The 13,628-nt window shown below is 43.7% G+C and overlaps 1 protein-coding gene and 1 long non-coding RNA gene across 3 annotated transcripts; one reads left to right on the top strand and one right to left on the bottom strand.

Moving 5' to 3' along the window:
* Positions 1 to 2,068: 2,068 nt before the first annotated feature.
* slc22a17 (solute carrier family 22 member 17) lies at positions 2,069 to 12,090 on the bottom strand. Of its 2 annotated transcripts, XM_086021148.1 has the most exons (11): positions 11,823 to 12,090; positions 11,570 to 11,712; positions 9,803 to 10,319; positions 7,156 to 7,259; positions 6,775 to 6,929; positions 6,521 to 6,686; positions 5,673 to 5,797; positions 5,351 to 5,456; positions 5,040 to 5,263; positions 4,239 to 4,350; positions 2,069 to 3,564 (listed from the first exon to the last, which is right to left on the bottom strand). In XM_086021148.1, exons 3-11 carry the CDS (start codon positions 10,274 to 10,276, stop codon positions 3,288 to 3,290), a joined length of 1,743 nt encoding a protein of 580 aa, XP_085877274.1. In that variant the 5' UTR covers positions 10,277 to 10,319; positions 11,570 to 11,712; positions 11,823 to 12,090; the 3' UTR covers positions 2,069 to 3,287. The 2 variants fall into 2 exon arrangements, with proteins under 2 accessions (XP_085877274.1, XP_085877273.1); XM_086021147.1 differs by having other exon boundaries at positions 11,570 to 12,090.
* Positions 2,134 to 7,454, top strand: LOC147127424 (uncharacterized). The gene is made up of 2 exons (XR_015084421.1): positions 2,134 to 2,500; positions 4,985 to 7,454. It is a non-coding gene; the product is annotated as an uncharacterized LOC147127424 (long non-coding RNA).
* Positions 12,091 to 13,628: the final 1,538 nt, after the last annotated feature.

Here is a 13,628-nt window from a genome sequence, read left to right as displayed (position 1 = left end):
TCAGTTTGCCCTTATTTCAGAAAATCCAATATGTTGTATGATTTTCTTGGTTATTCTGATTTCACTTTTTACTTGAACTCTATGGAAAACTGTTTGACCATTTATTCGATATCTTTGGGAGCCAGCTTTAAAGCAGCACTGGGCAAGAATTCAGCCTTAATAAAAACATTTCAGAACTCTTAAAGCATTGACTTGCAAGTAGTTGGATGGGACTTTTGTCATGTCCTGGGGTGGTCTGTATCATTTTTACTCGCACCAAGCAACTTTGAGGAGGATGGGAGCAACCCTGGCACACAAAAAAAGTACAAATATCCTGAATTGCTTTACGGCATACTCACTTCCCCCTTTCGCTATAAGGACGGAAGTCTATTCGAACGTCTACGCCAGGGGTCACCAACTCCGGTCCTTAAGGACACCTGTCCTGCAGATTTTCCATCTCTCCCTGCTGTAACACACCTGTTAAAATGATCAGGATCGTTATCAGGCTTCTCAAGAGCTTGCTGATGAGCTGATCATTCTAACAGGTGCGTTGCAGCAGGGAGAGATGGAAAACCCGCAGGAGTGGTGCCCTCGAGGACCGCAGTTGGTTGACCCCTGGTCTACGCGCTATTACTGGTGTCATGGCAGAGGCCCCAAAACAAACCAAAAAATCAAAATATTGTTTGAACAAAATTAGATTCATTACCTCATCGCTATCCATCTTTCACACAGCCACTGGAAATAGAAATGTAATTCAGTCCAACTTGCAGGCCAGCGAGCCCCAGGATTTCTCGACACTAGGCGCATGGGAAATATGGTTGACTTTTATCAAAACACTACCGCTTTTGTCCACATGGCGTCGCCACGCCAACAAATACTGACATGACAACACAGTGTTGCTTTAAGTTCTTTTACTAGTGCACTTTGACCTCACTAGTAGGGCCATTCAGAGCACTACTAGAACAACTGTATCCTACTAGAAAAAAAAATTGGTGCCACTTAAGGGCGCCTAGTACACAGTTACTTGTAAACTACCGTGCTGCACTAGTAAGACTAGTAGCCTGCTGGACCCTAATAGTACTAGTGGCATCAAAATATGCACTAGTAGTTTTGTTTCACTAGTAACATGCATTGTAAATACAACAGCCCCTGGGTCAACTTTCACAGCTTTCTACACCTTTGTGTTAGAAATGTCACTCTCGCCTTGCAGCCATTGTTTCATGAACAGGGTGGAACATTCCGGGCCTTGTTGCGATTTATCATTCGTCCATGTCATCACACATTTAGTTTTTTTGCTTAAGGAAATGATTTGTGTCTTAATCTTGGTGTGCCTTTCTTTTGACACGTTCGTGTGAATCCTGTGCCTAAACATGTTGGTGAATGGCAAGGGATTATAGACCAGTTCTGTCTGTTGCCAAGTTGTTTTTTCTACATGGATATTTACTTTGTGAGTTCAACACCTGGTTGGCTGGTGGAGAAGCACAATCCCAGTTGAATAAGGAGGGGATAACTGGATTAATGTGAACATCTTCATTGTGCCTTGATTGAAATTCCTTCACATGCACTGTCCTGTTCTGATGACGTCACTCAGCAAATGCACATGAAGTACAGAGTAAAAATGTTCTAAATGCTTCTATTCCGTTTCCTTTTTCCTTGGGTAGTGATTTACTGTCGGTTGGTTTCAGATGAGCTCACATTCCACAGCGCAAGAGAGATTCCTGACCAGATTAGAAGGTTTAAGTGAGAGTTCACACTGCCATGGGGTAAGGCTTCAGCATTTAGCCCGACTTTGTCACATTAAAAAAAGGCTTAAGTAAATGGACGGTCGGTCAGATTATATATATATTAGAACAATTTTGGGGGGGCTTCATAGGTGGCAATAATTGTGGCCATTACATAAAATACAATCGTGTATTTGTAATTTTGACACAGCTAGAATTCATTACGTTGTACAGGTGTACCTAACATTGTGGCAGGTACATTAAGTTCTTCCCCATTCCTCCAACAAACCACATTCAAAAAATTGCCAAGTCTTGTCGATCTTACATAAGTGATCTATTTTGATCAAGGCCCAACATGACGCAGGCTGTTGACTGAACCAGTTTTATTTGACGTGAAATCAGCTTACAGAGTTAACTGGGTCATCATTGAACAATCAGTTTTCAGACACAGTATTATCAGAGTCAAGGTTATTCAACTGAGGAAGTATTCAAATGTGAAAGACGGTCGGCAAAAATCCCTTTAATTAGGCGTCCCCGGCTCCTTCTGTGCACAACTGAGGCGGGTGAGCCCACCGGCACACACTTTCTGACTGAAGTCACTACATTCAAAATGAGCAATAAAACAGTCGGGAGGAATAACGAGGAGCTCGGAGGGCCCTTCAGCTACTGCGGAGCTTCATCATGGGGCCCTTTCTACAGCATCGACAGACATTCAGCATTCGGCTTTTATTAGTAACCGTGTGAGCTTCTACTCCACTTGGATTCATACGCGTCTATGCTGAGACTTCGCATCTAAAGAGGTACTGTAAGCTTCTGCGGAACAAAAGCGTTCAAAAAGGCCTTCAAAGTGCTTCCACACATGCAGATCGGAATGTTGCGACATATTTTGCCTCCATGCCTAAACCGTAACGTATCAATAGAAAATGCACTGCTCGGACTATTTGGGGTAATAACAGCTTACATAAAATAGAAATACTCAAGCTCCGGGCCAGATTTACACTTTTAATTTATTTCCTAATACTGATAGCGCAGTACACTGTTTACTTGGGCAACTCTCCTTTAACGTTTGAAGGCGTATCAAAGTGCTCTACGCCGCACCATCTCCTCTGCATAGCGTACTGAAGTGCACATCTTTCAGACGGACTTTAAAAAAACAAACAAAAAAAACTACATTTCAAGAAAAGTATTTACAACAAACAACACCTTGAGAGTGTAACAGGATACATCTGAGAACTGTGCACTACATCAGATGGGGGAGGTGTCAGCTCACGAACATTCAATGAGGACTGAGAACAAGTGTTGGACTACTACAACAAAACATGACACATGCCAGGGGGCTGCGGTGTGGCGCTAGCTAGGCAGCAGCCGTCCGAGGGCGGCTGCGTGTGACAGATAACAATTTCCTTGGGCGCTGAGCCGCAAAGAGGATCGTGTTAGGAAGATTTCAATGCGTCGATCATCACTGTGAGTTAAAAATCTTTACAGCCCTTTTATCTCCCTACTCTCCTTCCTCCATCGACATAAATGGATGTAGTGTAAGTGTTCCAGTGGAATTGCACACAGCCCCTCCTACTCCTCCGGGGTTGTTTAAGTCTCCGGGTTGGGCGTGGCCAGCAGCGGCACGTTGTCCCGCCTCCTCCTGCCAAGCGGGGGACGCCTGTACTGCTCCCCGTCGGCCAGAGTCTGAGGCAGCGGCTTTCGCTTACTCTCAGGCAGCAGCAGGATTGACAACACGGCCAGTAGGGCCAAAGAGGAATAGACCACGTGGTGCAGGAAGTAGCCGTAGTGGTTCCTCAGGTCCATGAGTGGCGAGCTGAGGCGCCCCACGCAGCCCAGGGCCAGCACAGCACCCACGCCCGTCCCTCTGCAGACACACGCCCCCAACCTTTAACTGAAAGACTTGATTCCCGTTCTTCATTGCGCCAAGGCACATATTTTACAAAAGGAAAATCTCACTGGCAGACCACTCAACAAAAATGTATAAAAGGTGAGCCCACGCATATTTGCGGGTCAACGTTTACAAATTCAATGGTTAACTCATATATTTGCTGTAATTCGTGCTCAGGTCAAAGCAATAAAAGTATTACTTTGGCGCCATCTTATGGCATCTTGTTGGCAAAAAACTACATTGAAGTGTTTTGTGTGTGTTCATTTAGACAAAGGTAGTGCTTTGACACCATCTTGTAGAGTAACTTTCTGCCAAGGAACTACAGTACTGTTTGTTGAAGTAAGTTGAGGAGCTTCATTTACACCCAAGTTGTGCTCTGTAGCAGTTTTGTAGCCTAAAAACTAGATTATGAAGTGAGTTCAGGTGTTTGATTTAAATAAGAGTAGCACTTTGCCACCATTTTGCAGCATCTCTAGGCACTTGCATAGATAGGTATATGAAAAAAATACACGATTTGTAGTACATAAATAATAATTTTGGAACCAGTCAAGTGATTTTGGGTAATATATTGCAGCATGCGTGTTAATCTCTCACGGCACACTACGGTGGTTGGGAATCATTCATTTCAAGTACCTCAAGTGCCTGCCTACCTGATGACAGTGGGCATGATCTCTGCGGTGAAGAGAACGCAGAGGGAGGCGGTCGCCTGCGAGGAGAAGAGGCCCATCACGGAGAAAACGGTGATGGCATTCTCACTGAGATCTGAAGGAGGAAAGGCAGCATGTCATCATACGACATTTACTCGTCATTATTAGGAATTTTAATGGCATCCACGGTCTCCTTCCACACGGCGTAGTTCAGTGCTTGAACAGTAAAGCTGCAGTACATTGGCCAATTGACAGAGTGCTGTCAGTGGCGTATAATGTAACAGGAACGGTGTGGTATTTCCAAACGTCTTCCTGTCAAGAAAAAAAAAAATCAAGCCGTATGCCAGGAAGAAAGAACACAAAGTGCTCGGTGTCTTCCTCCTAGCATGCCTTGATTGTTGACTTGATTGCTATGATATCATACGATTAACGTCGGTGACACCCTCGTCGCTCTGGCACATCCCACAGTGTGCACAATCAGGTTTTAATATTCCAAATGTGAGTGCGGTGATGACCTGAGCTGAACTTCTGCTGGGTGATAACTTGGCTTTATTTATGCGGTATAACTTTTGGGCCACATGAGGGAGATAGAGACTCAGGCAATGATGTCAATTCTGCAGACACTAAAAGGGAGCCGCAATCTTTTTTTTTTTAAAGGCTTTGGCAGTGTTGTTAACAGCACCTTTCTCTGTGGTGTGTCAAATTTAGCAGACAGATTGATTTGATCATTTATTTCTAATTGTCTGAAGGTGTCACATGACTTCACAAGGAGAGCAAAGGTAAAAAGAAAATGATCCCGCTTACACTTCATGAGTCCCAGGAGGATCAAAGAGGCCAGGCCCGTCATCGTCATGGAGAGCAGAAGGATGCCGCGGCGGCCGCACCTGTCCACGGTCGCCCACAGCAACACCCAGGCGCCGCCCCCCGCGCACACCGACAGAAGGTACGTCCAATAGAAGCTGGGAGCCGTGCCTCGGACATCGCCTCGGAAAGAGCTGTAGCAGTGGCTGATGCCGTGAGCGATGAACCTAAAAGGCGCCATCCGCACAAAAACATTGAGAGCGCGATGATTTCTCAACGGGAAAGATGATAAGGAACTGTGGCGGGTGACTCACGAGGTGAAGCCAAGCACACAAATGTTCTTCCAGATGTTCCTACTGTGGAAGAGCTCCGGGAAGGACAGGTGGGGACGCGAGGAGGGCGCCGGCTCCGAATCGAGCTCTGACGCCGGCAAACAGAAAGCAGAAAGCATCGGAGTAAATCCGGCTCGGAGCATTGATAGCACGAATGTTGCATCAATAGTTTGCATGTGGTGGTCGTTGCAGATTAAATTGAAACAAGACTGCATGAAGATTCACTAAGATCTGTGATGAACCAAAACAAGAAGTGGTCAAATTCCAAATCAAAACAAAGTAGCATGACCGCGCACGCACGCACCTGTGAAGCTGTCGTCATCCCTCACATCTCTGTTTGAGTTTCTCCTCTCGCTGAAGGAGTTCATGTCTCCGTGTCGCTCAGACAGCAGGAGCCAGCGGGGAGATTCTGGAAAAACTCCAGGAATGCTGCAGGCAAAGTGACACGGAAATAAAGCTGACTTTTATACTGCTAAAGCATTTGCGATTTGGGCCTTTCAGTGTGGAAAATAACCACCATGGGTGCACATGCTTAATATAATACTCCATTAGCCCCCACACCATGACATCACAACGACCAATCACGGCTGACCTGTTTTCTGAAGCTGGGCCGTGATTGGTCGTTACCGGAGCCCTGAGCAGTTGCGATGTCATTTTCAGTCGATTTGCGTTGACAAAATGGCGGCCCCCAGAGATGGTTAAAAAGGGGTGGATTTTGCTGCTTAACTCGTATTCCGCAAACGCAATATTTATCAGAATGCCGTGTTAGTGGGCCTGCTGGGAACATATTTTTGAAAAAAAAAGGTGTTTGGGTTGATTTGCTCTTTAAGCAACTATGCACTCTTGACAGTTGCTTTCATGCATACTGACATGAGCTAAAGGGCTCAGTGCTGAGGGAGTTTGAATCAATAAGAAAAAAAAAGCCAATCAGATGCAATCGAGACACTTTATCAAATGACAATCAGGATTCTGCCTACAGTTCCTGCATCTTTACCGGAAATAATAAACAACATAATCCAGAGCTAAAACTCGTTCATCGCTGCTTGTAGCTTTCATTTTGATCCATCTACTAATTCTAAAATCCGTTTCCCGGATGGTACCCTTCCAAAAATACAAATGCAGTATAAAGGTGAAGAGTAAAGTCGCTCATACCCGTAGCTAAGGAAGAGCGTCAGCGGGGCGGCACCGGCTCCCAGCAGACCTCTCCAGGACTGACAGCCGAGGGCCACCGCCAGCAGCAGCAGTTCCCCGGAAACAGTCATCAGTCCCGCCAGCACGGTAGATATCAGCCTCAAGGAAGGCTCACACAACTCCAGGCCTGAGAGAGCAACCAAAAACAATCACCTCAACCAGGATGATGTCTCATCATGTTACACTCTTGTCGGTTTTGATTCTGAAAAACCTACGGGAGATGTAGAGCGTGAGGTAGACACCGGCGCTCGCAGCCGCCAGACAGAAGCGCATGACGATGAAGATGGAAGGGTACGGGGAGACGCACACCAAAACGCCAAACACCACTGACAGAGTGAGGGACGTCAGTAAGCTCTTGGAGCGGCCAATTCTGTGAAGGGAGCAAACAGGTGGTGTTATTCCAATTTTTTTTTTTTTTTTAAATCCAGTTTACTTAAATCCATACAGTAAGTAGTTCCTTAGTCTAATAACGCAACAATTCTCATTGTCAATAAACTATGAAAATTTGATCTGGTAGTGTGATTTGAGGGGAAAAATAATAGTTGAATTGAATAGGTTCTTGTGATTGTTTGTGTGTATGTGTGTGTTTGTGTCACCTGTCAGCAGCAAAACCTAAGCCAAGACAGCCAGTCAGAGCCCCCAGAATGAAGCACACCTCCTCCACAGGGACCAGCCAGTAGCGATCACACACCAGATCCCACTGCACACAGATGGACGATTAGATGTCATTTTGATTAATTGGGCGCAAGGGAGACTAATTGTTTGATGGAGAGTTCGCATGGCGTCAGGGGCGGAGCCAGATTGAAAGACTGCCCACCCAGTGAGATTCATGAAAAAAAAATAAAAATACTTTGAATTTTTTTGTAAATTATTATTAAATTATTTACGAATTTGTGTTTCATTGTGTTTTTTACTTTATTGAATAAAATATGAATGAAGTGCTTAGTGAGAGAAATATTTAGACCCACCCTGATTTTTCCAGGCCTGCCCATTAGCCACGTTCTGGCTCCGCCCCCCTGCATGGCGTTTATACATTCTGACATTTGTCGTCTAAGTGGTGAATTGTTAAAGCGGAAGTCAACTCAAACATATTTTTTTCAAGGATATGTTCCCAGCAGGCCCACTAGTTGAAACACGTCATTCTGATTAATTTTGCGTCTGTGGAATATAAGTTAAGCAGCAAAATGCACTCGTTTTTAGCCATCTCTGGGGGCGGCCATTTTGTCTTCTGTCGACTGAAAATGACATCACAACTGCTCACAACGACCAATCACAGTTGACCTGTTTTCTGAATCTGAGCCGTGACTGGTGGCTAAGAACGAGTGGATTAAGACTTATTCCACAAACGCAATATTTATCAAAATGCCTTGTTTCATCTAGTGGGCTTTCATTGCGTTGATTTCCACTTATAACCGTAGAATAACATAAAACCAAAAGTACTTTTGCTCAAATGCATTCACTGAGACCATAACAAACAACATAGTGCGATCGCATTAAAAGTCACCGTCTGCCAGCAAAAAAAAAAAAAAAAAAAATTAATTGGTTTCGATAAACCCCTTTTATCTTCCGCAGGGACATGGCAGACAAACCGGAGCAAAACATCATCTCTGAGGGGGGAGGTAAGAAAAACCTGACTTTTAATCACATTTAGGCAAGCCGCTGATTTTCATTAACTACCGAGCTGCTAATGTTGCAGTCTGCGGAACGCTGAAAGCAAAATGATTTTTAATGATCTGCTGAGAGCAGCAAACAGCAGGAAAAGATGGGCGCTGTCCAAAAGCCTAATTAGAGCCTGAGCGCAGAAACAGAAAATGGTCAAATCATCTCAGCCATCCTGTCGCTCCTTCACACACTCACAACAATGCGCATGAGGCCACGGCGCGGCTATGTGGGTGGGCAAATGCTCGCAAACAACTCGAGAAACTCCCCACACCAGTTTTGTGACTGAGACTCAGGCACGGTTTCATTGGTGCGACAAATACCTGCATGAGTTGCCTCAGACTACGACTTGCTTGAATAGCAAGTCCCTCCCTGCTTTTGTCATCATGAAATGTCCATACCTGCGTCTCTCAGCCAAGTATTTCGAAAACATGAACGTTAAGTGGATATTGTCTCTACGAGCACCTCCAGCTGCGCTCTTGCTTCGCAATGCAATACATTACAGCGCCTGAGGATTTTGTGGAGCAATTTGACTTCCCAGAGATCCATTTGAAAATCTATCCCTGCGACATCAACTATCGTGCTTTCTCAGCTCGCAACCGACCGAGCCGGTTGAACCAGTGTGCGTGTTTCCCACTTGAGTGGGCACAGATGTGAAAACGCAGGCACGCGCGGAGCAGCTTGAATGTGGAACTGCAGCAGGCCAACACACAATTAAAAGCTTTAATGAGAGGATGCGAAAGGTCCAACGGCGAAATCCAAAAATACTTTGAAGAGAACGCTTGACTATTTTTGCGTACATGGCACATTGACATTTTGCCATCATTTTTGCATAATTGTCTTGCATCGGTATTACTGCGGTACAGTATTGCGCAATTACATTGTGCTTGTATATACCCTAAAGATATTTTTATGTATCATTAACATACTATACTTGCAGGCATGTTTAGTATTGTGTATCGGTGCTTCGTAATAAACTGCAAGCTAAGCACGGACCTTTGAATTATGTCATTGAATATCTTGACCTTGACCTTTGACACCAATGTCTTTTTAGTCCAAGGGGAACTCAGAGCCAAAGGTAATGCAACTGCCTCCAAATGTCCCTGACTGCTCGCTTTCAGGAAGAAGGGATGATTAGAGGGGACAAGTATGACATAATGACTGTGGGTCACAGCTGTCATGGAGACAGATGAAGGGCCGGACAAAATGTCTGGCTTGGGGGATTTCATTTTCGGTCTGCCTGACCAGTGAAGCGAAAAACGAAAGGTGAGAAGGAGGCCGAGTGTGTAAGAGAAACCTCTAGCACCAAGATTGACATGTGATAGTGATCAAATATTTATATCGCTGACGCATGTAGGCTTCACACAAATCAAATCTCTTGATGTTTCTCCATGAAGGCAACAGCATGGAAAAAAAACCAGCAGATTGTGTCAAAATCGGACTCTCACAGGCCCTTTTATCCATCTCGAAATGACGACGCAGTACGTGCAGCCGCTACTTAAGAGGACACAAGGTTTGTCTCCTCATCAAGAAAATGAAAAAAGATACACGGGCAATAACAGCGCTCAGGAGGCTCCCGTTTACCTCAGTTACGATGTTGTTCCTCAGCCCTTCCGTGATTTTGTAGTCCCAGCCGGCCTGGCAGTCCACCACGTCCGACTGGCTCCCGTTGGCGTACTGTTTACACTGGGAAAGATCTCCGCTCTCGCCGGGCCTCGGGCCTTTCTCCCAAGGCAGGGAGACGTTCAGCAACTCGGGCGACGGCGCCGGCCCCGGCAGGTGGCAGTGGTGCGGCGAGGAGAGGGTGATGAGGGGGTCGGAGGAGAGCAGGAAGGCCAGGAAGAGATTTGGAAGGATGGACAAAACGATCAGGACCCTTTGCTTCTTACGACCCAGGGCCAGTACCATCACCTCCCCCGTGGGAGGCAAAGAGGGTGGGACTGGGAGGGAGGAGGAGGACGGGGCGGGGGAGGATGGCACGGGGGACATGGGGAGAGACGGAGGAGGGGCGGGACATGGGGAAGGGGAAACAAGAGGGGGGGAGTCTGGCGATGTCATGATGAAGGGATTGACTGTGGAGGTGCGGAGACGTAGTAAAGACCTGAGAGGAAAAATTCCACAAATTCGCACGTTCAATATATGATTATATCACTTGAACATCATCAGTAATCACCAGAGATGCAAATGCAGAGCCTACTTCCTGTCTGTGAAAGCAAACTGTTCCACTCATGCTAGCTCTAAAAAGGTGATGGTGGACCTAGCCTCATAAAGTCACTTTTTTTTTTCTTGAAAAGCGCACCTTGAAAGTGAATTTTTAATCATGATCTGACATCCTCCGCCATCGTAAATCAAGCTTTGATGCACGTAGAGCTCAACTCATCAGAAGCTAAACGTAGATGAACCAAATGAGGAATTTGCTCGTCACCAGGCCTTCGACAGGTGAATCTACAATTTCATCGGCTAAAAGAAGAATCAGCGATTTCAACTACATGAGGATGCCTGCACTCGAGATTGTGACGACGTTGGATGAAATAATATTTACATAGCAACACAGCGAAGCTGAAATCTGATTGGACCAAAAAAAAAAAAAACACAAACGACTAGAAGTGCAGCAAGCTATGAAATGAAGACCAAAGACTGTTGGAAATAAATTATTATCATTTAATCTAAATTATAAATGTAGGCAATGGATTGGGAATATCGTGCTTCTCCGAATCTGTTCCATGCTACTGCTCTAACTGTTTTTTACACCTCCAAAAACAAATCCATCAACATCTCAACCACGATTGACGTTCCCTCTCTCTTTTTAGGTCTTTTTTACATTGTGCCATCATCCTCCGAATGTTATAATAATAATAATAATAATAATAATAGTAATAATAATAATAATAATGTACCAATTCTAACAAAGGAGTAAAAAGTAGAGTTATTTGTTTCTGTCTGAAATGTAGGGGACAAAAGTAAAACTTATTCAATTTAATAAATATTCAAGTAAATTACACACACCTGAAAATTTTACTGAAATAGAGTAACTTAATAATTGCACTTTGTTACTTCCCACCACTGCACGGTAGCCTCCCTTGTTGATGCACACGCTTTTCCTTTGGGTGCAGCCAGTGTTTCCCTGCGCAGGGAACCTTGCACAGAGGAATCCCACCGGGTTATATAAGAGGTTGTTTTTTTTGTGTGTGTTGTTGTTTTTTTCACGAGGCGTGGAAAACGTGAAGGGATCGTGAATCAAAGGGGCAAGAAGCGCACAGCTGTGAGACGCACACCTGCCCCAACACAACATAGCGGTCATAAACAAACACGATGACTGCGTGGCTTCAAAACAAGCACATGTTTACTTACCCTCTTTTTTTTTTTTTTATGGTGTTATTTATGTGCTGCGTTGTCACTTCCAAACGTCCCGAACATTGCGGAGTGCGAGCCCAGCCTGCTCAGAGTACTTCCACCGCTGTCAATGTACATTCGCCTTGATGCCAGTCTGCTTTCTGCGATGGTCCAGTACAAAACAACATTACTCTAGGATAACAATGAGAGTGAAAAAAAAATACGCTGACCCACACAAGGACACGCGAGTTGTGTTTTAGCTAACACTGACAGCTGCTGTAATGGTGATGAAGCTCGTCGGGCGACAGGCAATCCGAGCCTCCTCTATTCGCTCGTTGTCTTTTTAAACGTTAGAATTTCCGATCAGGTTCGGTCTTGCAATATGAAATAAGGAGACGGTCAATAGCGACGATTTGTCAAAGACAACGTCTGAGGAAAATGCATGTCGTCATCCAACCGGTCGCGGACAAAGAGCTTGTGGAGAACTGCATTGAGGGAAGGCTTGTGTGAGCCTCCGCCGGCGGCTTGCATTTCGGCAAACTTCGGCTGCAATCGTCAAACTGTCGATGACGTCTCCTGTCTAGGCGCTACCACAGACATCGTCAATCGAATGCAGAGCAATCATTTCATAGATAGATAGATAGATAGATAGATAGATAGATAGATAGATAGATAGATAGATAGATAGATAGATAGATAGATAGATAGATAGATAGATAGATTGATAAACGCTATTTTTCTATTTGACATTTGAAAAGTATATACTTAACATTTTTACACATATTTACATTTAAGATTGATATTTAAATGAAAATTTAAGTGCATGTTCCTGTATTTTTGTCTATATACTATTTGAAATTTAATGGGGGCGACAGAAAATGTTCCTCATAGTTCTCAATTAATTTTTGGGGGGAAAATAAGCAGTGACTTTGTCAGCAATGTTCACGTTGTTCTTTAGTTTTAGCAACATCAAGTTCTTTTTAACAAGAATGAAAAGACTCATCATGTAATTTTACTTGGCATTTTTTCTTTAATATTATTGACAGGACAATAATTGATTTATCAAATATTTTCACAAATGGCTACTTCATCATTAGAAAACTCATACTGCACAAACACTAGTGTCCCACACTGTGGCACCACAGAGTCAGTGACGTTTGTTTCAAGGGGCATCGTCACTCTAATACAGATAACCTATCTGCTTCAAAAAAAAAAAAAAAAAAGAAAAGCAAGAATCTAATGACTTCTCTTTCATCATGAGACACACGGATTGTGAGATTATATTTGCACACTTTTTATTACCATTCTCTCTGTCATTTAAAAGAAAGACTAAAGATGCTGGATTGAATTTTATCCTTACCATTCATCTGCATTCGAGGGACAAAATAGCAGTTACACTGAGGTAGAGCAATTTTCTGCTTTGAGAGATAGAATTTACACCAAAATCACGGATTATTATCATTATTATTTTTGCTTTTGCACACAGTACACCTCTGAGCAGTAAAGTGCAAACCACACCAGCAAACATAAACGTGCTGCGTTAAATGAATTCCTAAAGTAATTATGCCTGATCATTATTATCGAGGTAAAGATGGCTTGGTTGCAGGTAAATGATGCTTTTATCCTATTGGTCTCATTTATCAGGTCACAAAAACTGAGAATATCAACAGGGATGTGTAGTCTTTCTATGTTCAAATCCACATTTTAAGGCAAAGACAAGACTTACAATCATTGGTGCATGCAAAGTAATGAAGATTTTTTTTGTTAATACTTATGTATTGTTAGTATTTAGTATTAGTATTTATTTTCTGATTATGCTTAACTTTTTTTACTCCGTACATTTGAAAACAAATAGCTGTTCTTTCTACCCTTACTTTGTCAAAACAGCATTTTTTTTCAACCTCCGTGGTTGATGCTATGATGTCATAAAGAAGTAAACAGAGAGAGGTAAGGTCAATCAGATCTTAATTGACTGATTCATAGATTGATATATTGTGGTTTTATGAGGTAGAATAAACAGGCAATTATCTTTCATCTATGACTCAACTAAAGGATTAAATTAAGTTTTTTTCGCCCA

The sequence above is a fragment of the Filicampus tigris genome, chromosome 21 (assembly GCF_054856515.1).
Source record: "Filicampus tigris isolate MCC_2025a chromosome 21, RoL_Ftig_1.0, whole genome shotgun sequence".
NCBI classification, from domain to species: Eukaryota; Metazoa; Chordata; class Actinopteri; order Syngnathiformes; family Syngnathidae; genus Filicampus; species Filicampus tigris.
The sequence above is the reverse complement of the archived record's forward strand: the minus strand, read 5'-3'. Positions and strand labels throughout refer to the sequence as shown.